The sequence below is a fragment of the Lissotriton helveticus genome, chromosome 4_1, assembly GCF_964261635.1.
Source record: "Lissotriton helveticus chromosome 4_1, aLisHel1.1, whole genome shotgun sequence".
In the NCBI taxonomy this organism is placed as follows: domain Eukaryota; kingdom Metazoa; phylum Chordata; class Amphibia; order Caudata; family Salamandridae; genus Lissotriton; species Lissotriton helveticus.
In genome coordinates, this window is record NC_136063.1 from 1,476,091,235 (window position 1) to 1,476,115,482 (window position 24,248).

At 44.7% G+C, this 24,248-nt stretch overlaps 1 protein-coding gene across 8 annotated transcripts in view; it reads left to right on the plus strand.

The window, feature by feature from the left end:
* The window catches only part of RREB1 (ras responsive element binding protein 1), a 181,847-nt gene that overhangs the window by 117,357 nt on the left and 40,242 nt on the right, over window positions 1-24,248 (plus strand). For all 8 annotated transcript variants that reach the window (XM_078688063.1, XM_078688058.1, XM_078688065.1 and 5 more), the window contains 2 exons: window positions 7,300-7,389; window positions 7,894-8,057. In XM_078688063.1, the coding sequence (XP_078544189.1) occupies window positions 7,300-7,389; window positions 7,894-8,057 (254 nt within the window). The remainder of the gene's footprint in view (window positions 1-7,299; window positions 7,390-7,893; window positions 8,058-24,248) is intronic.

The following is a 24,248-nucleotide window of genomic DNA, read 5'->3' on the forward strand; positions in this document are numbered from 1 at the left end:
GGGACACAGATAATGCTCTACAACCTCTGTTGAGCACGTAACGCATTTTATGTACTGACATAACCCGCTTGCAAGAGACAACAGCAAGGCACCTGAAAATATACTGTCCCCAAATATTCAAGCACTCGAGTTAAAAAAAATAAATGATCCTGTCTGCAAATATTTGGACGCATTTCTGTTTCCCTCTGAGTTTTAGGGGCAGCATAAAAATACGACTGCCCCAGGAAACAAAGACTAGACAGCGTCTATGTTTAGAACACTGTTCTTCTATTAAGGTGCTGGCTCCAGCTCCGCCCCTGTGGGTACCACAGAAGATATACAAACGCACTCGACTGGATTTGCAACACACTCTGACACACACACACTCTGACACACACTCTTACACACCCACTCTTAACACCCACTCTTAACACACACTATTTCACTCACACACACACACTCTCTCTCTCTCTCTCTCTCTCTCTCTCTCTATCTCTCTGTCTCTGTCTCTGTCTCTGTCTCTGTCTCTGTCTCTGTCTCTCTCACTCCTCCCTCCCTGGGTTCCCAAAATTAAATAAATGGGTTTTTCCAATTATTAGCTCATTATTTAGCGCAGAATGGCATCTTGTGAGTAGTGCTTCAGTGACTGCCCCGGGAAACAAAGACTGGAGAGCTTCAGTGTTCTTCTACTAGGATGCTGACTCCAGCTCCGCCCCCGGGGGTACCACAGAAGATTTACTAACACGCTTGAATGGACCTGCAACACACACACACACACACACTCTTACACACAGACACATTCTCTTAGTCTTACACACACACGTGACACACTTTCACACACACTCTTTCACACACACTCTTTCACACCCACTCTTTCACACACTCTTTCACACACAGTCTCACTCACACACACTCTTATACGCACTCTCACACACGCACTCCCCCCCCCACCTCTCTCTCGCTCTGTCTCTCTCTCTCCCCTCCCTCCCTCCCTATCTCCACGGGTTCTCATAATTAAAGAAAGGGATGTTTCCAATTATTAGCTCATTATTTAGCGCAGAATGGCCTCTTTCACAGTGTGACTGACTGTCACTGCTCTTGGGAGGTGCTTTAGAAGATCTAGTTGTGAGTAGTGCTTCAGTGACTGCCCCGGGAAACAAAGACTGGAGAGCTTCAGTGTTCTTCTACTAGGATGCTGACTCCAGCTCCGCCCCCGGGGGTACCACAGAAGATTTACTAACACGCTTGAATGGACCTGCAACACACACACACTCTCACACACACACACTCTTACACACAGACACATTCTCTTAGTCTTACACACACACATGACACACTTTCACACACACTCTTTCACACCCACTCTTTCACACACTCTTTCACACACAGTCTCACTCACACACACTCTTATACGCACTCTCACACACGCACTCCCCCCCACCTCTCTCTCGCTCTGTCTCTCTCTCTCCCCTCCCTCCCTCCCTATCTCCACGGGTTCTCATAATTAAAGAAAGGGATGTTTCCAATTATTAGCTCATTATTTAGCGCAGAATGGCCTCTTTCACAGTGTGACTGGCTGCCGCTGCTATTGGGAGGTGCTTTAGAAGATCTAGCTGTGAGTAGTGCTTCAGTGACTGCTTCGGCAGGTTTCTCCAAGCTCCATTGCAGCGTTCATGTGGTGGTATGTTGGAAGGTTCGCCTTCGGGTTAATAATCCACCTTAAAGTCAATACTTATCAGCCCCAGTAAGCCTCATTGTGTGCACGCTCCCAGCTTCAAGGTGAACCAGCAATTACTCTGTTTTTTTTCCTTCAGTTTGTCGTTTCAAAGGGCAGTCACTTCAGAAGTGGGGCTTTGGAAATTGTTGCATTGTTCTGCTAGGCTGTATCCTTTGGTCAACAACAAAAAAACACAGGCAGATAATGTCGCACACGTTGATGCCGCCAAATTAAGTCCTTTTTAAATTAACTGCTGGAGTATTTCTTTTATTTTTCTGCTGGGTGCCAGCCTTCTGTGTCTGTTTTATTTCCCACCTAATGCTCAGCTCACGCCTTAGACTGAGTGGAGAGCAGTATCTTACTTTGCTGTTCCTAGTCTCCCGAAGGAGCATGCCATCACCTAGATTTTACTAGGTTGAGCGCAAGGTCACTGGTTCAAATCCTGCTAGAGATGACCCAACCATTCATCTTTCAGAAGTGGATATAATGAGTACTTCTTGTTGAACATGGATGTTCAATGCACCAGGAGAAAGTTTGGTGTCTAGACATCATACATTCATGATGCAGAAATCTGTACGTTACCTCCAGGTCACAGGTTAAATTGAATTTCAACAGAGTGGTTAATAAAATATACTCATTGGGGTGGTTGCACCGTTAGACCATGACTTTATCTGTGGATGGAGGTTGTTTGGTGTGGAATATATGTTTAGGTATGTGGTGACTAACTTGGCTTATGCCATGTGAACCCCCCGAGAGACACTAAGCATGAATCTTTCCACTGTGTGACTGCAATGTAAGGTAACTTGCCAGAGGCATGGAAAATATCAGCATCCAGGGATGTACAATAGAGTGATATGTTATAATTTATGAATTACCTTTTCTACAGCGAGAATGGTTTCTGCCTTTATGGGCTGGGAACTATCTGCTTTGGAATCCTCCTGCCAAAAACTACACACCGAGATGATTTGGTGTAGTGAAACATTTGTTCGTGCTGTGTAGTCGTGGTTGCAAAAAACACAGTTGATGGACAGAATGTAGAACAATGTCATACATTCATCCCAGTACAAGGATCTGGGCCTAAATCCATCATTTTTTTGCACTCCACACCACCCTGGGTTAGACACTGGCTATATGCAAATCAGCTCTGACCCTGTGCCTCATGGGAACAGTCCAGTCCGAACTACCAAGCCATGTCTTTCCCAGACCGGAATCAAGCCTCCAAGGACCGGTTTCTGGCTATCAGCCTTCATCAGCCTGGATAGCTTGACTCCAGTGGTGTGGAGAGCCTGGGACTCACGTCTGAGCATACCCAGCCCACTCGGGATGAAAATTGCAAAAAACACAGTTGATGGACAGAATGTAGAACAATGTCATACATTCACCCCAGTACAAGGATCTGGGCCTAAATCCATCGTTTTTTTGCACTCCACACCACCCTGGGTTAGACACTGGCTATATGCAAATCAGCTCTAACCCTGTGCCTCATGGGAACAGTCCAGTCCGAACTACCAAGCCATGTCTTTCCCAGACCGGAATCAAGCATCCAAGGACCGGTTTCTGGCTATCAGCCTTCATCAGCCTGGATAGCTTGACTCCAGTGGGGTGGAGAGCCTGGGACTCACGTCTGAGCATACCCAGCCCACTCGGGGTGAAAATTGCAAAAAACACAGTTGATGGACAGAATGTAGAACAATGTCATACATTCATCCCAGTACAAGGATCTGGGCCTAAATCCATCGTATTTTTGCACTCCACACCACCCTGGGTTAGACACTGGCTATATGCATATCAGCTCTGACCCTGTGCCTCATGGGAACAGTCCAGTCCGAACTACCAAGCCATGTCTTTCCCAGACCGGAATCAAGCATCCAAGGACCGGTTTCTGGCTATCAGCCTTCATCAGCCTGGATAGCTTGACTCCAGTGGTGTAGAGAGCCTGGGACTCACGTCTGAGCATACCCAACCCACTCGGAGGTTGGCTTTTCTTAGGACGTTGGTTAATAGGCAGTCACAATGTTCTTGATCATGGACATATAGAAGGGATGAAGCTCAGAGAGGGTAACAGTCGATGTAGTGGCAGGAAAAGTGGCTTGAGTCTGTTGCTTTTTCATCCATAGTAATTCTAGGGGTAAAACCGAAAGCATTTGGAGTTTCATGAGATGTGGAACTGTCTTGCTTTGCAAGTAGACGTGCCTTAAACTGTAGATGGTAGTGCGGGTTACGCAGTGAGTTCTGGTGCCGAATAGTCAATTAGGTGGTAGAACAGACGCTTCTGGCCCAAATGCAAGTCACATCACTGAGTTGCATGCACCCAGTAAAGTCGAGAACAGATGTCAGGAGCCACAACAGCGAAGATGCCAGTACTCAAAGACAACACAAAACAGATGTAAAACCACACTATCCCTGCAGCAGGCATAAACAAAACAAGGTGTACAAAACACAGTACATGAAAATAATTCTATCTGGCTTATTTTTACTTACATTGAGTACCTTGAATACATAATTATGTCACGGTCCAAAATTCGTCAGCCCTATGTCTTTACAGTTATAGGAAATCAGCAGACTGAGGATTGGCTGAGTTTGCCCGTTTATATTGGTTTCAAGCACCCTCATCTACTATATTATGTGTTCATTGTCTGACCAAGTTTCTGATAAGAAGAGGTCTGTGATGGACAGTGGTAGCCAGACTTAAGAAGGCATGTTGTGCAGCACTACCTGCCAATGTAAACATGCTTATGTGTTGTCGTTAAAAAATACATATATCTAGGACTGCATGTTTGGAAGCATCGTCATTTAGCTGCTTTTCTTATAGTGAAGCATCTGGTTGGTATTTACAGCATTGTTTTTCTTTGTGAGTGTTTCTTTGTACTACCATGTGATTACCTTTTATTCTTCTGCTAGATGTCGAGTTCCTACATCCTTCTAATGCCACTCCCCGACTGTAGAAATTTTTAAAGAACTGCCCCCTATAAAAATGCACTGAACACAACTAAGAGGGAGAGCGTAGAAAAATTAATTATAGGAGTGTTCGATAGTAAGTCTCACATTGGCAATGTCCCTTCCAAAGACAGACAGCCTAGGAGGATCTACCTGGCATTTTATTTCCCCTGTCTAATCTCTTCCCTGCTTGAAATCCGTGCTTAATTTGAGTCTGTACTTTCCGGTGCTCTACACCCGCACTTAATTGTCAACACCGGCACTTATGACAGACTGCCACATGGTGGCATTGTTTGTGTAATTTAGAGATGAGCACAATATAAATTGTTTATTAGTTCAATATGCATTAAAAACTACTTAACACATGCTGCCTAACCCGTTCTTATAGCGTTGGGGGCCTGGAATAGTCTGAATTGCCACACCTGGAGAAGTGTGATGGCTAATAGTTGTCTTGTTGCTGGCACTGGCTGCACTGACTGCGGCAGGAGGGGGTGCAAGCTGCAGTGGCCTCCTGGTAAGGGCCCTGCCACTTATGTTATTACAAATTAAGCACTACTCGAAACCTTACTTTAAGGCCTTTGTGCTAGTACAACCAAAATTACAATCTAATTCATGGGAAATCCAGAATCTTCATTTCCTTTGTATATAGCTTCATGAAACGCACACAAAATTAACATCCACTCAACATCCTCCACATTTCTTTTCAAATGGAGCCCATTCCGCAACACAGGTCAGGTTCACAAAGACCAAGACGTTCCCTAAAACATATACTTTTTATCTCATAGGGCACACCTTTCCAAACTTTTCATGTTGGTGACACACTTTTTAGACACGCATCCGTTTGCAACACAGTAATTCAGTTTCGCTAGCAAACCAGTAGACATGTTTCTGCTACACCTACTTGAATCCAGCCATCATGCCTCCGCTTGTACCACTCATTGTGTTGAAGAAATGCCTACTTTTCTTTGAAGTACATTCACCAATTCTCCATATTGGTAAACCTACAGTCAGCAGCACCACAACAGTTTGGACTAAAAAGCCAGTAGTGTTCTAGTAACATGGGCACACACATGACCACCAACAAACACAGAAACATGTACTGAGGCAGAAACATGCAAGCAACGAAACACTCATGTACCACTTGACTACTCCCTTACATGTTAGTCTCACATTTGGGATGAGTTCTTAACTTTTTCCCCACTCCACACAGCATGGACAATATTCACAAACTACCTCATCAGTCTCTTCGGCAGAGCGCTGGTCACTCACGTGCGGAGCAGGCGCGCAACGCCCATTGGACTCAAAGGGCTTCAGCTCCCTGCCCCCCACCCCCATCCCCCCTCCTTGTGTGTGTCAGCCCCGGGATGAGACAGCTTCTTGGGCACACACAACCGCACCTGAGTACTTCACAGGTCTTTAAAAGACCTTTTGCTTGTTAATGAGGCGTTGATGTCCCCACCCCCGCTTGGAGCCCCTGCAGCTCCACTCTGCCTTTTGCTTGAAGAATCAGCCCCCCCCCCCCCCCCCGGAAATTATTTCTTCTCCCCCCCACCCGAAATTTGACTCTAGTTGCGCCTCTGGTGCCGAGTATGCTAGGCTGCAGCGCCCCAGTATCTCCACTGTTCAGGGCCGCCCCATGCACAGCGCTGAACAAGCTGCAATTTTATAAAAGTCAGGCCGGCAGTTCGTCGCACCTCCGGTGCCCCACCGAGGTGCAGACATTAGTTACCGCAGTTTACAGGGCTCTCTTAGGGGGGGGGTCTCCTCCACAGCTCCCGCTCTGTGGCTCACTTCTACAGCCCAGGCCACGGATCTCTACTGCTGCAGTGCCGCCACATCTCTCTTCCCTCACAGTGACGTGCCCTGTGCGTATGGCAGGCGACGGCTGATCATGCCCACATCTCCATACACCATGAGCCGCAGTACTGTCCTGCATGAGTAATAGACTGCGTCTCGTCGTCGTAATTAATACAAAAGAATGGACACAGCGCGACACACCCACACATGGCAAGCGACAGGGTGGAGTGTCGCGACACATAGTCTGGAAAGCTCTGTCATAGGGGTTATAATTTTTATCCGGGCTGCTCAGGATGTTATTGTTGGGAACAATTCTTTACTCAGACGCCACTTCTTGTAAATGTAGGCTCCTATTTGTTTTCTTTTTGATGTTCCTGTCTCCAACCTTGGTGGGTACAAGCTCCAGTCTGCAATGTTGTTTAAGAAGAACATACGGATTCCAGACATATGCATGGAAAAGGGTTTAAACGCGTTCCTGTGAAAGTTTGACTTGCCGCACCCTGAGATTTTTCGATGCTGAGGCCTGCCTTGTGTGTGGGTGCGGTCTTGGCAGTTAGAGAGGAGGCCTTATCTCTGGCAAACCAGAAAGGGTAACATCCAGTGCAAAATGTGCAGCTTCTTGCAAGCTGCTTGGCAAATTTATGAATGTAGTAATGCTGAGACACCCACCAGCTGGTGGTTGCACAATGCCACAAAGAACCAAAAACATTCATGCAAGACTCAGTTTCATTGTTAAGAAATGCGGTTTAACCTGCAAAAGGTGTTATGTCCCTGAGCTAAAACCAAAATGACTACTTCAAAGCCTGCATGTGCCTGTCACTGGTTAACTGTGCTCCTCCATTCAGGGATTTTATGTTGTGTATTTGCAGGAAAGTAAAGAAGACAAGTCTCCCCATATCTGCCCGTTGTGTGAGAAGGTCTGCAACTCACAACACCAGCTCACCATGCACATTCGTCAGGTATGCTGCCTTGGTTTAGGTGTCCAAATTCTGTTTTGTACAGTAAAATGCCGCAGGATTTTTGAAAAATATTTTAGTAGAATCAAACCCAATAGATTTTGTGCTCTAAAGTATTCTTTTTGTTGCCAGTGTGGCATGGTGATTTTTTTTTTTTTCAATTTTGGGATTCCACGGAGGGTTGCAATTGAAGCGATAAATGCAGCTGGCTTTCATATTTCAGTCAGGCTGTACACAATCCTACACCATAAAGTGTGAGGGAGAAGCAGAGGACGTCAGGTTGTGTTTTTGAACTTTGTTGTAGGAAAACAAGTCCTTTGCAAATAGACGTAGGATAAAATGTTACAAATGAAATACAAATTGTATGCAGACAATCAACTTGGCAGAGGGTAAAGAGCACAGAGAATTTATTTTTGTGTATTTCCAGAGTAACAAAGAACTGAACATAAGTCTTAAAATATTTTTACCTTATCAGTCCAAACGTAGCAACACTGTTTCTTTCCTTAGCATAACACGGACACGGGCGGGACAGATCACAGCTGCAGCATCTGCGGGAAATCCCTGAGCTCGGCTAGCTCCCTCGATCGCCACATGCTGGTGCATTCTGGGGAAAGGCCGTATAAGTGCAATGTCTGCGGCCAGTCCTTTACAACCAATGGAAATATGCACAGGTGAGTGATGGCTGAAGATGAGCGATTGGTATGGCCTGAAAGAGTGAAACCACAGTTCTCTATACTTCATCATTGGCTTTTGTAAGCGATACAAGTCACTTGGACACTGAAATTGCAACTTTTCCTTTCTTCATTTATATTACAATTTTTTACTTTAATTTTATATTCTTCTGTAATTTTCTATATCCATTTCAAACCTGTCAACTGAGACTACGTTAAAACAATAGACTGTTTCCTAAAGAGTAGTGAGAAACTTGGACACATTTGGCTCATGCTAGGAAGCTTGATGTTCTCTTCGCATCAGGAGTAGTCAGAGTACAAAGATGTCCACTATTTAAAATCTGTGTGGTACATACAAATGTGTTAAATGCTGGTATTAAGTACTATGCAACTACACTAACTTGACTTTGATACGGACATAACTAATGTCACCAATTATGTGCCTCCCACAACCCAAACAAGTCTATAATCACTTCCACTTTCTGGTTCGGGGCACACTGCGACTCTTGAGAATTCCAGTATTGCCTCTTTGGCATACTGCCATCTCGTACTCCGTCACAGAAGTGCTTTAACAAAACCAGTCACTGTGGGGGCTACCATGCTAACCAAGGTGTATATTTGGTCTTGCTCCATAACAAAAATTACTGTCTGCAATCTGAAGAAATTAAACCTTTGCACATGGGGTATTTTAGTCACAAACCCTATAACCCCACGTTCGGTATGTGCCTAGCCCAAGTAAAAAATGAATGGAGAGAAAAGTAAAGGGACACACTGCACATGAAATGCTCTGAAAGCTGTCAAGAGAAGATGTGGGTTTTATACTTTATCCAGAGGAATCGGAGGTGGCCAAAAACCTAGACTGTAGCATGGCTGCAGAGAGAAGAGAGATGGGTGTATGGGGCTCAGGGATACCCAAGTAGTTTGAGAAACTGTGGAGCCATTGGAAAGTATTTGAGTTCTTAACGTGAGAAAGGGAAGAAGGCCAGAATCTGATGGAAGGGATTGAGGGAGGGGTAACCTTCATTAGGGTTCTCGACTCCGAATCAGCAGGCTAAGGGGCTTCAGTGGACCTCCTATGGACTAAATATCTGTTAATGCAACAAATATCCACCGAGAACTAATGAGTTTGTGAAATGTAAGATTAGTGGTTTTATATATATGTATAGCTATTAAAAGACCGTATGTGCTCTCAATGCAAAATTAAAAAATACAATTAGCCCTGTGTGGTTTCACATTCAAGACCTACCCTCTCTGCCCGTCTCTAGGTAACCTACAGACGGTGACGTACAGGACTAATTGATACCGCAGCTAGGACCCGGTCCTCTGTCTCAATATAAGGTGCTATCACCACAACACCAGATGGGTTGGATTTAGAGATTTGATTCAGCATACACATAGGTATAGTGAATCCAATGTTGTCCTCATTTACACCTCGAATGCGTATCCCGCTTCAATGTAGGGTACAGGTTTTATGTTCTGGCCCTAAAGAAATGCCATAAATCCCGTCGGGACTGCAAATGCCTGAAACATGGTGACCTATAAAGAGAAAAAAAACTAATATTGAACACTGGGACTGTCACAGCTCCTACGTTTCCTAATCACAGTACTCACATCTTTGTTGTTATCCCTACCAAGGGTACCAATTGATTAAAAATTATATGGCACACCTTAGGTAGTTTCAATATACTTTTACGCACACTACCCTACTTTAATATTCCAGCTTTCACCAAAAACAGCAAAAAGTGATGATCTCTGGTAAAGAGCCCTCCTGCAGGGCCTGTGGGCATTGCAGCCCCGGCCCCATGAGGAGCAAAACCTCAATTATGAAGCATGACATCCATTTGGTTGTGTGAGGGCTTTATCTTCCAAAGAGGAAGACTCCCCAGAACTTTTTTAGAAAAAAGCAATCGCACCGGGCTCAGTGCTGTTTTACAAAGAATCTGTGCGCTAACTCTAGATACTTTCTAACATAATAAACACTATATTAATCAATAAAAATATTTTTTGTTTTATTGATCTATGTTTTTTGTTTAGTGTTAACAATATATAATCTATATACATTCAATTTTCTATTAAACACAACAATAAATCCACATTTCTACATATATTACTCCAATAGGTTCAACCACAAACTTGATTTAGATATCACAAATAGGATTATATACCAGGTTTCTCACATTTTATCTCATTTTATACAGTAGACTTGAACATATTGTGGACATAGAAACAAAAAAGAGACAAAAAAGACACTGGAAGTGATTTGCAGAATACCACCAACGCGTTTCGGCAAATGCCTTCTTCAGGATTTTTCTTTTACCAGTGAATACTGTATTTTATTATTCGAAGATATTTATCGTGCCGATTCCTCCTCATTAGTGGATTACGTTCTAGGGTAGACCACTCTGATCAGTATCAAGCTTATTTAGACTTTCATGATATTTTTATAAGTTGTGGTCCTTCATGATTTCTGAGACTCCAAAAGCTCTGTTGTAAGTATTCTTAAATATGCAGGAGTTTATCCACCAGAGGGTCTTCCCAGTATAATAATTCCCAAGGTTGATAGACTTGTTTAGTATGATCTCTGTGTGCTATACACTGTATCCGCTTTCGAAATCAGTCCATGCGTAACATTTTTTCGCACTTGAGGGATTCCTCTTGTTCCCTTGTTTTAATGTGAAGGCCACTGTGTTTTCTTTATCCTGAGAACTCCTGATTCCAGACCTAATCACGTGGACCGGAGGGCGGACTACATGGCTCTGTAAATGTATCCCGGGAGAGGAGGGAGGTCTACTGCCTTCGTACGTTTTTATTGTTATCTGTAGGGTGTTCTTCAGACCCCGCCGACCAGGGCTTTTGGGATGGTCAGTTGGAGCTACGATCCTGCGCTTTCCTGTCTCCTCTGATTCCCCTCCCGAGACTCCCCAGAACTAACTGATAATCCAACCTTCCCTTTCCTCTACCTTCCCCACTTCAGGAACTATATTTGTATGAATATTTAGAGTTAGAAGCACCAGTGGCTGGACCTTTAATAGCTCCTGCTCCCTCACTTTTGATTGACCAGGTGTTCCTTCATGTCTAGTGTGGGACCTGAATTGAGCTTGGGCCTTTTGACAGCGTCCCATTTTGAACCAGTGGCTTCCTAGTGAAAAAGTCACTTCACCATAGAAGTCAGTGATTTTTATGGGAATTTCCTCTATAACGAGAAACAGTGCTCATGGGCATGTCCCTTGTGTCTTGCACAATTGTTATCAAGAGAACCCTAAAAGTTCATTCCTATTAAGGAGATTTGAAAGACAGCCACATTACTTTATGTTCTGCTGTAGAAGAGTAAAGTGTTCAGTCACACTAATTTGTTTATAGCCTGACTAAAACCAATCCTGTCCCCACATCCTTTGACAATTGTACTTGGAAATTGGTGTCACAATTTGAAAAGGAAATGAGTTAGTCATCCACAAATATCTTTAGTACTTTTATTTCACTAGCGCTCTTTTGTTATTTTTATCTTTACCAACACCTGCAGTGCTGTGGCCAACTTCGCTCTAAATACCACTTCATTAACTATTTTGCTTTACTTGTTTAGTACATTGTACCTCCATACATACCATTGGCAGCATCAGAGGACCTTTGATAAGCAAAGCTCCGGTGCCCTTGTGTTAACACAGTCAGTATACTGTGGTACCTTATGGGAGGTGTGATCTTTAAGGAAAGAAAGTGCACCTGCAGTGACTGGGGATGAGTATAGGCTGCATGTAAAAGATGCAGAATTGAGATACACGTGTGTTGTCTCTTACCCTCCACCACTCTGTATGCACGGTTCTCTAAAGTGACCAGAAGTACTGGTGCGAGGTAAACACTGAAATAAAGGTTGAACTGTTAACATGAAGCGTTGTTTGAGTGTCGTCGGCTTGGTCCCCTTGCTTTAAAGCCAGACAAACCATCATTCACCCAGACAGGGCTTTAAGTGGGCCGGGTCCTGTCGGTTCTCTGCACCTGCAGTTCTAAAAAGCAGATGCTGAAACGGGTCCCAATCGGGCTCTCCATTTTTGCCCTCATTCTCAGAGAGAGAAACTATCTGAACTCTGCCTCAGTTCCACTCTTTACTGCCTGTGATATAACTTCAAAGAGACTGGTTATGGTTCTTTCACAGTCTCATCATTTTAGAACTGAAGCATTTTCAGTATTCTATACAACGAGGCCATAATTGCTGCTTTTTTATCTCATGCAACTAACAATCATTGACATAGCCAATAGTCCTTGCTTGTTAAAGGTGTGATTTATTATAGATCTGGATGCAATGACAGAGCAGCAAAATACCAGTAGAGTGGCACAGATTTTTAGCCTACCTTTTTAAGCCACGCCCTTAATTACATTGGTCACGCCCCTTTGAGAGAGCCCGCAGGTTTTTTCATCGCACTTAAAGCACTGCCCCCAGTAACTGAGACCACATTGGTACGCTAGACGTCCTTTCATTGCTGCTTGCTTCGTGGCACTGAGCGCTTCAGGTCCTGGGCGTTGCAAGCCCAGGAATGTCTAGTGCGCGCGCAGGTCGCCTCTGACAAAGGTATCCGTGCGCAAAAATCCCCGCGCATTCCTGGCGCCATGGCGCAGCACATTCTGAGGAGAGCGCCTGGCTGTTTTTGTTGATCAGTTTTCCCCCCATATTTATCTCCCACGGGGAGATGGGTTAAGAACATTTTAATGAGTTCGAACTTGAAATAGCTGAAGGGGCCTCTGGAAGTACCAGGCGGACTTTTCAGCTGTGAGAGACGAATGGCGAATGGAAAGCACTCGCTCCCTCCCGCCTTTCCACATGTCGGTGCCTGCGCCGGGCAGGAAACGGGGGTGGAGACAGCGAGGGAAATGTCTGCAGGATGCAGCGCAGCATCCCTGACACAGCTCCCCTGCCCAGGCTGCAAGATGTCCACAAATGTTTCCATTTAGTGCTCGTCTCCTGGCTGTGCTGGAACAATGGGGCTGCGTCGGGCCTGTCCCAGTGCAAACCCCGAGAGCAGCTGAAGACAAACACCCAGGGAGGCCTCCTTCTCTAAAGAAAAAAAGCGAAAAATGACAATTCTTGGCAGGACGGTGTCATTTTCCTGCTGCACTGCTGGTTCTTTGCATTGTGTTGGATGCTTGTTTCCTCTGAAATACATTTCCCCAGCGAACAAAAAAGAAAAAAAAATACCCAGGCGCAACCTGCTCGACCTGTTTCAGTGAGCGTGCTTAAACTGGCAAACAGTGTGACCCTGTTTCGTCAATGTATTTTTCTGAATCTGTTTACACGTAAATAAGGTATTTTTTCGCTTCAGCAAAACAGTTTGTAAAATGATATCTCCATTTAGAGGAAGGCTAGTTGTTCGTCTTTTTCCGTAAGTAGCACAGGAGCATCAGGCGGCGGTCGGGAAAGTTTGTGTTGTTTCAGCTGCACTGAGGGCCACTGAGACAATGAGCTGGGATGAGCGCTCACGTTAACGTGCTCACTTGTATGGGTCTTTAAGAGAAGAAACATTTGGAGTCGAAGCCTCTTTTGGAAGCAGTTTTTTTAAATGATGAATTGTTTGGTATAGCCAGAGTCGGTGGCATTGACTCGTGAAGGCACTAGGCGGCTGCCTAGGGCGCCACCAGCAAGAGTACCAGAGGAACATCAAATCTGGTCCCAATAGCAGAGAAAGGAAAACGGGCTGTTTTGTTCCTTACATTACCCCACCAGTGGCGTAGCCAGTATGCCATTGGCCATAGTACAAGAGAAAATGGGACCCTCACGCTCTTTTAACTGTGAGACCCAGCAATAATCAGGGTTTAGTAGGCCCCTCTGTACCCCGGTGCCACTGCACCTGCTGCACAAATAGAAGCTACTCCCCTGCACCCCACATCATTTTCCTAAATGACGCTTGGCTTCAGACCTGCAGTTCCTGTTGCTGATCCTGTAAGTGAACATGGAAGACAGAACAATTCATTGAAAGATGCTCACATTACATGCCTTCTGGAGAGATGGGTCTCCCTAGACTTTCAGTACCAGTGTACGATCACAGCAAGGTGCCAGCACGGACACAGTTCACCTCTGGTTACGAATCAGTGTGACTGAATGTTCAGAATGTCATTCTAATACAACAATGTCTTTGCGTTTTGTAAAATGGCATATTCTTCCCGTTTCCTAATATTTTAACAAAACCAGTTTCACAAAATTTAGGCTCGAGAGTTAATCATTTGTTTCCCGAATAATGCATAGACTTATATGTTAGTGCCACTTGATGAGTCCTCCCTCGTTTATTTTATTTATTTATTTATTCAAAGTTTTATATAGCGCGAACAGGATCCTTACAGATATCAGAGCGCTTCACAAAGACAGGGTAGGGGCAGTAGGAATCAACAGAGATAATGGGAGCAGTATAATAGTCAATAACATGGTAATAACAAGGATAATAATAACATACATAAAACATATCAATATACAGTCAGGTAAAGAAGTAATAAAAGACAGCACAAGTCATTTATCCCACTACAGAGGTGTTCAGGTACACCTAGGGTGTGTGGATGGCTTATACCAATGTTTTAGTATAGAGAGAATAATGAGTGGGGGCATCGGGAGAGTGGATCAGTAAACCAACGTGTATCATATATTGGTCGGTAGCAAGAGAGTAGCGTAGTAGTGCCCCCATCCAGTAGAAGTATAGTGCCAAAGGACAGGGTGAACAGTGATACAAAGCAATGCAAAGTCTCTGATCCAACACCTATAAGGTTCAGGAGATCTTGGCCAGAAGGATGGTTTTCACCTCTTTCTTGAAGAGTGCAGTGGAGGAGATAAGCCTGGTTTCAGGAGGGAGCGCATTCCAGATCCTGGGTGCCATTCCTGAGAAGGAGCGCTTGTATGTTTTCTCTTTCCGGAATCTACGAGGTTTCAGGAGTAGATTTTTTGTACTCCTATTGGATCTCGAACCTCCTGATATAGACAACTTTTGAGCGAGGTAGTTGGGTGCATTGTGGTGCACGGCCGCGTGTGTCATAACTGCAATTTTTAGCTGTATTCTGGCTTCAAAAGGCAGCCATTTTAGAGACTTTAAGTCTGGGGATATATGCGAATGCTTTCTTGAGCCAGTAATGAGTCTCGCGGCAGCGTTCAGGGCGGCTCTTAAGGGTGCTGTTGTGGATAGCGGGAGTCCGCTGAGGGCCACAATTCCGTAGTCTATTCGAGGGATGACTAAAGCTTGAACAGCAGTTTGGAAGTCTTCGGCAGGGAGGAAGGGTTTAATTTTCCTCAGTGTGTTGATTTGGAAATTAGCTGTTTTTGTGGCTTTGCTAACGTGCTGCTGCATGTTGAGCTTGGCGTCGAGTGTGATGCCTAGGGATTTCGCCGAGTCCACGATGGTAGGTTGGACATTGAGTGCTGTTAGGTTGTTGAGCCAGGTTTGGGTGGTGGAAATTTTCGTCGGGGGTGAGATGAGTAGGAACTCAGTTTTCAGAGCATTTAGTTTGGGGTGATTATCGGCCAGCCAAGATTGAGTGTTAATAAGCGTGGAATTCAGATGTTTGATATCTTCCGGGGATTGTAGCTTTAGGTAAAGTTGTGTGTCGTCGGCGTACATATGGAATTGGACATTGGAAGCTTGGAGCAAGGTGGCGAGCGGTTCCATGACGAGGTTGAACAGTGTGGGGGAGAGGGAGGATCCTTGTGGAACACTTAGATCTGCAGGCACAGGTGTAGATAGCACATTGTCGATCTTGAACATCTGAGACCGGTTGTGAAGGAAGGACGAAAAACATTTGAGAACAGTTCCCGATAGACCCATTCTAGTGCTTAGCAGCTCCAGCAAGTTCTCATGTTTGACCGTGTCAAATGCTGACGAGAGGTCAAGAAGGATGAGGAGGCAGGACTCATTGCGATCAAGAATTTGGAGGGCGTCATCAATTATGTGTGTCATAGCTGTTTCCGTGCTATGTTTCGCACGGAAGCCTGATAGATGAGGGTTGAGGAGGTCAAATTGGTCAATGTGTTTTGTTAGTTGGAGTTGGACACATTTCTCCAGCAGTTTGGCCAGGGTGGGGATATTGGTGATGGGCCGGTAATTGTTTAGGTCAGACGGATCAGCTGTAGGTTTCTTGAGTATGGGCGTGACTTGCCCCACCTTGAGGGAGTCTGGAATGATTCCTTGTTGCAAGGAGCTGTTGATGATTTTGGTCCAGAGAGGGAGGAGCAAGGGGATGAAGTCTTTTACAGCATTAGCAGGTAGAGGGTCTGTGAGGTGATTAGAGGGCTTCAGGGTGCAGAGCAGTTTGTGTATTGCTTCTTCCGAATAGGTATCGAAGTACTGCCAAGATGCCTTGTTTTTAGGTTGAGTGTTAGCCATTCTGGTGTGGTTGGGGAATCGGCTTACATCCATGATGAGGTCATTTCTTATGTTGTCAGTCTTTAGCTTAAAGAAAGCAGAGAAGGCTTCACAGTGTGGGGTGTCGCTTGTTGTGCTGTTTGATTGTAAGGGTTGTGCCTTTGTTTGGGTCTTGATTAGTTCGAACAGCTTTCTTGACCTGTTTTTTGCTTGGTCCAACTGGCGGCTAAAGAAGTCCGACTTTGTGCGCTTTATTTTCCTGAAGTAGGCATTTCTCTTGTTCTTAAGGCTTTTGAGGTGCAGTGCTGAAGGGTCCGATCTCCAGGTGCGCTCTGCCATTCGCATAGTACGCCTGTCGTCATTGAGTCTATCATCATACCAGGGGTTAGAAATTTTGGTGGAGACTCTCTTCAGTTGCAGAGGGGCGACTTCATTGACTATTGTGTTCATAGAGTCAAGGTAGTGGTCACTCAGTGATTGAACATCCGAGGCACCTGAAGGGGGAAGGAGGAGATTGCCGATGTTGAGAGGCAGGGTAGAGGGGTTAAGATTCTTCATGTCCCTTTTCCATGTTTTGGATTTGATTGGTTGAGCCGGGTTAGGTTTAACTTTTTCATTGATAAAGAAGTTGATAATGTGGTGATCTGACCAATCGCAGGGTCGAATCGCCTCCAGTTGTGTAGAGTTCTCTTTGGCAATGATGAGATCGAGTATCGAACCTTTGTCATGTGTTCGTCTATCGCATATTTGGGTGAATTCAAGCGCATTAAGGAAAGTTTTGAGACTATTCACCACTGTGTCTTTCTGATCGTTCCAGCTGAGATTGAAGTCACCCAGGTAGACTTGGGTGGTCTGCCGACCGGCATTGGAAGTGATCATGTCCATGAGTTGTTGGGTGAATATGAGATTGTCACCAGGCGGGTGATAGATGAGATGTAAAGCACAAACTTGTTTGCTCTCGCTGGTGATGTCGAGGCAGAGGAGTTCACAGGAAGAAAGGGAGGGGGAGGTGACTTTAGTAACGGAGAGGTTGCTCCTAAAAATGCATGCAATTCCCCCGCCCGTCTTGCCAGGAGACCTGTCCAACCTAATGATGTGATAATTGGGGGGGACTAGTATGTCCATAATCGGGGTGGAGGCTTCAGTGAGCCACGTTTTCGTTAGAATGGCTAGGTCCAAATCCATAGCTGAGACGAGATCAGCGATGTCGGAGGAGTGTCTCTGGGCCGATCTGCAGTTTAAAAGGATGCATATGAGTTTGGGAGAGAGAAGGGTGGTCGAGCTTTCTAGTGTGAGGGGAACTTTTCTGAGGTTGTTAGGGACGGAACCTCTGTTGTTGAGTGTTGGGAGCCTCAGAGGGTTTGTAAGAATTGTGGGTATGGGGATGTGTGTGTTGGATATGTGTTTTACCGGACCTGGGCCATAAGAGCGTAGGAGAGAGCATAGGTCGCGGTCCGACAATGGGTTGAGGACACGACGGGGGCGGTGGGAGTCATTGCGAACGGGGATAGTCGGCCAGCGCGGGTGTCGTCGGAGGCGAGGGTATGTAGGGAGGGTGCGTCGTTTGTAGGGTAGTGTGATGGTGGGAGGTAAACTGGGCTGTTAGGAGAGAAGGTCTTTGATTGCGTGGACATCTTTTTTGATTTGTAGAATATCCTCTTTGACTTGTTGGAGGGTGGATAAAGTCAGGTCAGGAGGTGCATTGGGGATGGGGTTGGTGGTGAGAGCCATTGGTGAATGGTTGAGTAGTGAGCTGGAAAGCGGGCAGGGTATCGAGGGGGGGGTATACTAGCGTTGTTGGAAGGTTCTGCGGTGCTAATGAATGGGATGGCATTCAAAGTGTGGGCGTGTTTGTGGGCGAGGGGTGTGGGTGAAGTAGGTGAGGTAGGCGGTGGGTGGGAAGCATAGATAGTGACGTCAGTGGGAGACGGTGCCGGTGAGTAGAAGAGTGAGTGAAGGCTGAAGACAGTGGGGGAGACCGGAGGGTAGTGAGGGCTGAGAATAGGAGGTGGGAGATAGGGGGATGCTAAGGTAATGGAGGCGGTATGTTCTGTATCTTTTGTTGGGAGGGTGGTAGTGTCGTGGGTGGGAGTGGGGAGGGAGCTGGGGAGGGAGAGGTGTCTTCCGTGGGGGGGATGGGAAGGGGGGTGGATAAACTCCGAGTGGTGGTGTGTGTAGAAGGTGGCGTGTTGTGGGTGAGAGTTGTTGTGTCAGGTGTGAGCGACTCGTGGGTGGGAGTGGGGAGGGAGCTGGGGAGGGAGAGGGGTCTGCCGTGGGGGGGATGGGAGGGGGGGTGGATAAACTCCGGGCGGTGGCATGTTCAGATGGTAGCGTGTTGTGGGTGGGAGTTGTTATGTCAGGGGGGAGAGGGATGGAGGGGGTATGAGTGGGGATAAGAGGGGTCATGTTAGAGGGGTGGCTAGTATATGAGGTGGAGATATTTGTGACTGTCCTTGGGGAGTGGAGGGCGTTAACAGCAGGTGGGCCATTTACTGGGGTGCTGGGGGTAGAGGTGTTGTAGGTGGGGGCTGCGACGTCAGGGGTGATAGTGCTGGTGGAGTTCTGGGTGGGGGTCCGCAGCTTGGAAAGGTGCTCTTTGAACTTGGGGAACAATCGTTCATTCTAGGACTGCATCCTGTCAGCGCTGAAAGTGCATGGTTGAGGTGGGTTATCGTGTCACCGTAGCTTGTGCATGGCTGGAGCTGACCTCCAAATCTACACTGTTCAACTAATTCCAATACACAGAATAGAGCGAGTGGTAAAACTTGGGGCACACAGTTGCACACGTTTTTTTCCGTTTCCATAATAAGTGAATAAAATCTATTTCGCACACTGTTCAAATGTAAAACATGGGTGTGTGTTTGAGGTGAAGTCGGGTGGTTTTGTGTGTATGTTTTCACATAATTAGCAAAAATATCACAAACTCGGTTTGCTTCATTAAAACAACTGGTTTATTCTTTTCTTTGTGTTCAAATCACTCACTCATTTCAAATGATTTATAAGCTTTACTTTTGTTTTATTTGGTAGGAAAGTATTTTTCTTTTTTTCATTTCTGTCATGGCACAGAAATGTTTGTGATAGTTACTGGAGCAACATCTGATTTTTGTTGTTTTCAAGAACACAGAGTTAGAAAAGCTGTGGTAGCAGTCTTATATCAACAAGGGTTATTTTCACTTGATAATGGGTGCTGTTTGACATAGCATTTTTTTTATAAAGAAACATTGCTTTCATTGCTGTTTTTCATTAAGAATACAAAAAAGTTAGGGGTGGAATGATTGAATTAATCTCAGCCACTGGTAATTACTAAGGGCCGAACCCACTCCATTTCTTTAATTTTTGCCCACCATGCTGCCTCAGATTAAACCCAGCCATATGCAAATTGGCCTTGTTTCTACTTCTGTTGGTACAATCCAGCCCGAACTGCAAAGCCAGGTGTTCTCTGAACCGGAACCCAAGCAACCCAAGGCAGTTTCTGTCCTATTTGGGTGTCTTCACTCGGGTCCTGCTTGGTTCTTATGCAAAATGAGCCCCTGGTTTGACCATTCCCGTCGCATTCAGGTAATCACAGGGAAGAATAAAAAAAAATGATGGATGGAATGATTGAATCAATCTCAGCCACTGGTAACCCCTCGTGCCTGAATCCCAGTCCCATCGATCACCTTGTTGTTTTTGGAGTTTTCCATAGTTCACTACGTATCTTTCTGTACGCTGCACTTACCTGCAGATTTTCTTTTGAAGAAATCACAGGAAAAATGTAAATACTGTAGCCTTCATTCCATAGCCATTTTAGGTGGAAACGTGGCATCTTGGCTCTTAACCTCTGACAATGCGGAGCATGAGAGGACTCCAAGGGACACACTGCACCTGGTGAATTTTAAGTGTCTGTATTTAGGATTATACCAGGAACGAATTAAAGACTACACTGTGAAGAAGCTAATTTTCTTGAAAATGAGAACTTTCCCAACTCATTTATGCTGCTCATGTACCGGTCTAATATTAACTGAATAGGTCTGCATTCGATACTTCGTAGAAAACAGTTAATGTTTTTTACCCCTACATAGTGCCAGTGTACAAAAAATACACAAGGTAAACGTGCTGAGAAGAAATCTGTATGTGTTTTCTGGGTTTCATCACAAGTGTAAATAATGTCTTTGGTGAAAATAATCTTACAGTGTTCACAAAATCTTTGCAGAGCTGCAGGTAAACTGGAATAATGCACACGCCTGCAAAGGTGGTGTAAAGAGAGAATGTCTTATTTTTTGCTTTTATGCCTAGTCGGTGCATGATTTGGCTTAATCACCTAGCCCAAACACCTAGTCTACTACCCACAGTGAGACATATTGTGGTTTTAGATCTTGTCATCCTCCACATAAAAATATCCACCCTTCCCCACCGCTTTCAACCTGAAACACACCATACACCCTGCATACATCAACTGTGGTGTCAGTAAGGGAGCGGGTTCGCCTACAGGCTTAACATCACAGGTAAAAGCAACAGGTAGCACCTAGGGCTAACTTTTTCTGTGCTTTTAGAAAAGCATCTATTTGGGACCTTTCACAGTGAAATTGTTATCTAAACAGACTTTTGAAATCGTACGGTGACTCTGAGATACACACAAAGTGGATTGAAGACGGTGCTCAAGAAAGTAGCTCTTTGCAGGTGTTAATTTTCATCAGTCACAATCTTCTGCAATGAACAAACAGTTAAAAAAAAAGAGCATAAAAAGAGCCTTCCTGTCATTAGTGTATCTGATATGCAATCACAGGGTATTACCATGTCTGCACAATGTGTACATACAGGTGATGTAAATCTAGTATTACATTAAAGGAGATGGTGCGGTAGCAGCCAGAGGAGAGGGCAGGTTAGGTGGCCACAGCATTTTAAAATATAAACATTAAACATCAACCCAACTTCAGAATCCTCACGCTAATGATTTACAGTATATTAAACCATAAAAGTCCACACCTATCCATACCTAGCTATCTTGTTGGCTAGGTCATTGTATATTTAGGGCAGCCGGTAGAATCCAATGCAAAGATTTAATTTAAAAAGTGAAGGGAGGAGATTAAGCCGTTGCTTCTAGACCAAAAACTCACCTGGAGAATTTGTATAGTCCTTGGCATTGCAGCAGCCAGGAAATTGAGCAGGCCGGTTAGTCCATTTTTGCCTCTAATTCCAATTTTATGTTTGTTTATAAAACGTCAAAAGTAAACCGGAGTAAAGCGGACCTCGACTAAGCAAAGTGTTGGTGCCAGCCGTGGTCCGTGCAGGTAACATCGGTGGGGCCGCGTTGGGGGGGGGGATTTCGAGAGACGATGCACATTTTTTCACTTGGCATCGGCCCTCGGACCCCCCCACCCCCCACCCCACCCTCCCCAACGCGGCCATACCACTGTTACCTGCATGGACCGTGACAGGTTGGTGCTAAAGCATGTGTGGAAAAAGGTTGATTTCAGGAGTATGAGAAATCAGTCTGCTTTCAATATCCATTACTGGCTCTCTACAGGTAATGTTGGTGGGAATACAAATCTTATAACAAAACATGACTTGGTAATCATCACACTAATGATTGAGCCTTGTGCGCATTTAAAGCGTAGACCTAATAAAGCAACAAATTGGTGTAACTCGTGTAATGGGGAGGGGAGAAGTTGTAGTTGTGCGGGAATCCAAAAGACACTCAGAATTGCGTACCATCGGTAGAGTGGGCAGAGTTTCTTCTTTGTTGAACTTATAAGCCGTGGAGTCGAGAGGGTCTGATGACTGATGAGGTTCTCCTTTGTAGGGTCCATCCATTGTAGAGGAAAAACTGGTTTTAAGGTGCATTTTGTCATATATCGCTGGAGGGCGCTTTTATGAGAGGAGCCTTTTGCTCTTTTCTGAAGTCCAGAAGTGTTGTAGCGAGTCTGAAAAATTACGCGACGTTGTTACAGATACTGGATCTAAAAATTGATAAGGCTTATCACTTGCTCTTGTCTTTCTTGATTTCTAGTCTTGCCTTTTTCTTCCTAGGAGCGAGGCCTTAGTTTTGGCCTAGGATGGCTGCTGCACCAGTTGATACTGCATTACATGTAATATATAAGTACTAGACAATTATGTAGGCTTAGGAAGGCGGCTAGTTTGTCAGCATGTGGATATTGTTGCAATACATCTTCAAGCCTTTGAGTTAAGCTTCACAATGCAGTATGCCCTTGATCTGAGTCATCAGGGAGGAAAAGGGTTAAGACTTGAACAGAGTTTCTGGAACCTCTTCCTCTGCAATAGGGTTCAGTTAGATTTAGAAGTGAGACCTGGTTCTAGGCGGTCTAAATGTTTTATTTCTGTGACGTGTTTTAAATGAGAGGTAACTCAATGAATAATGCAAGTTACTTAGCGTCCGTGAGAACTGGGGAATGAATGTGTCCATTTATGCCAAGATTTGAGCTTCTTTGGCATTAAGGGTGAGGAACCTCATACCTTTTGGGGGAAGGATGCATGCATTTTTAGGCGGGATCAAAACATTGCTTTCATCTCCTATGCATGAGCTTAACATGGTTGATGTCTAAACAGTGACTTCTATCTAGTGGATGCACACCTGATGGAACCTTCAACACGGCCAGCTAGAGGCTATGAGGCCACGGACTAATGAAAACGGAAGGACAACTGCTTAACATTGTTTAGAGCCCTCCACCTTTTCGTGTTTTATTTGTGAACACATGACATAAATGGCGCTAAATTACTATGAAAGCGGGAAATAAAAATGACAATTTCTAATCATTTTGTTGCTCTAATCACTTTTTTGCTAACATGTAATAACTTTAACGTTTTTATGTGTTGCTCGATTTACAGTTAATTTTCAAACCCCTCTATAAAAAATACAGCTCGTTGACTGAATTGCAGTTGTATGCTCCAGCAAGATGTGCTTCATTCAGATTCTCACTTTTTGGTAACCCTACCAGCCACCAAAATCCATTATTCAATGAAAAATGGAATGTGAACACTACACACTGTCAGTGGACGTATTTGCGTTTTTATTTGCATATAGCATGATAAGACTGCATCCATATGTAAGAATATATTTATAGTTTCATGTGCACAATAGTAGCAGCAGCTTATATTCATCAGAAACTCCAAGACGCTAACAACAGTATGCTGGATATTTTACTCACATGCTAAGAAATACTATCTTGGTAGAGCTGCACGAGTCTTCTGGAACTCAGTAGACAATACATTGGGTAATGTCCACATTGACCCCCTCTTTGCATGTCTAGTAGTATCAGTTTTGCTGCATGAATCTTTCTGGATTCACTATGCAGTGCAGTATTCTACCATTTAGTGGTTGGGTCCAGAATTGTAGTCTTTACTCTCTTTTTTTTTTGTTCGTGGTCCTGGTGGGCATCGACATACATGTCTGGAAGTATCAGTTACTTTCTTAGAGTCTCCTCTTTAATGAGGAGCTAACCTCCACATGGTGAGCGGTCGTTTCCCTCCAGTACTGACTGTCTGGATATTGCCCTTTCTTTCAGCACCAGTACTGAAATACAGCTTCCACTGTAGTGATGGAGCTATTTTTCTTTCCTAAAATTAACTGTTGTGCTGTTGGCTGAGTTGTTTCTTACTCGCGAAGACATTTGCTCAGAGGGAACCTCAAAATAGTAATTTCCTAGTCCTGGCGTTATTTTTCTCTGGCTGATCCCCTGTAGTTTGTCGTTGCAGCTTGTGAAGGGTCCCGTTAATTAGCTGCCTGTAGTAACTGCTGTCACCAGCATCTAAGTTGAGCGTGGATCGAAGAGCCACCTACAATTATGAGTTTTCAGGATTTGACAAACGTTTTTTTAAAACTCTGAATACAGCGGCACATTCTCATTCAGTAAAATTTGCTCAATAAATA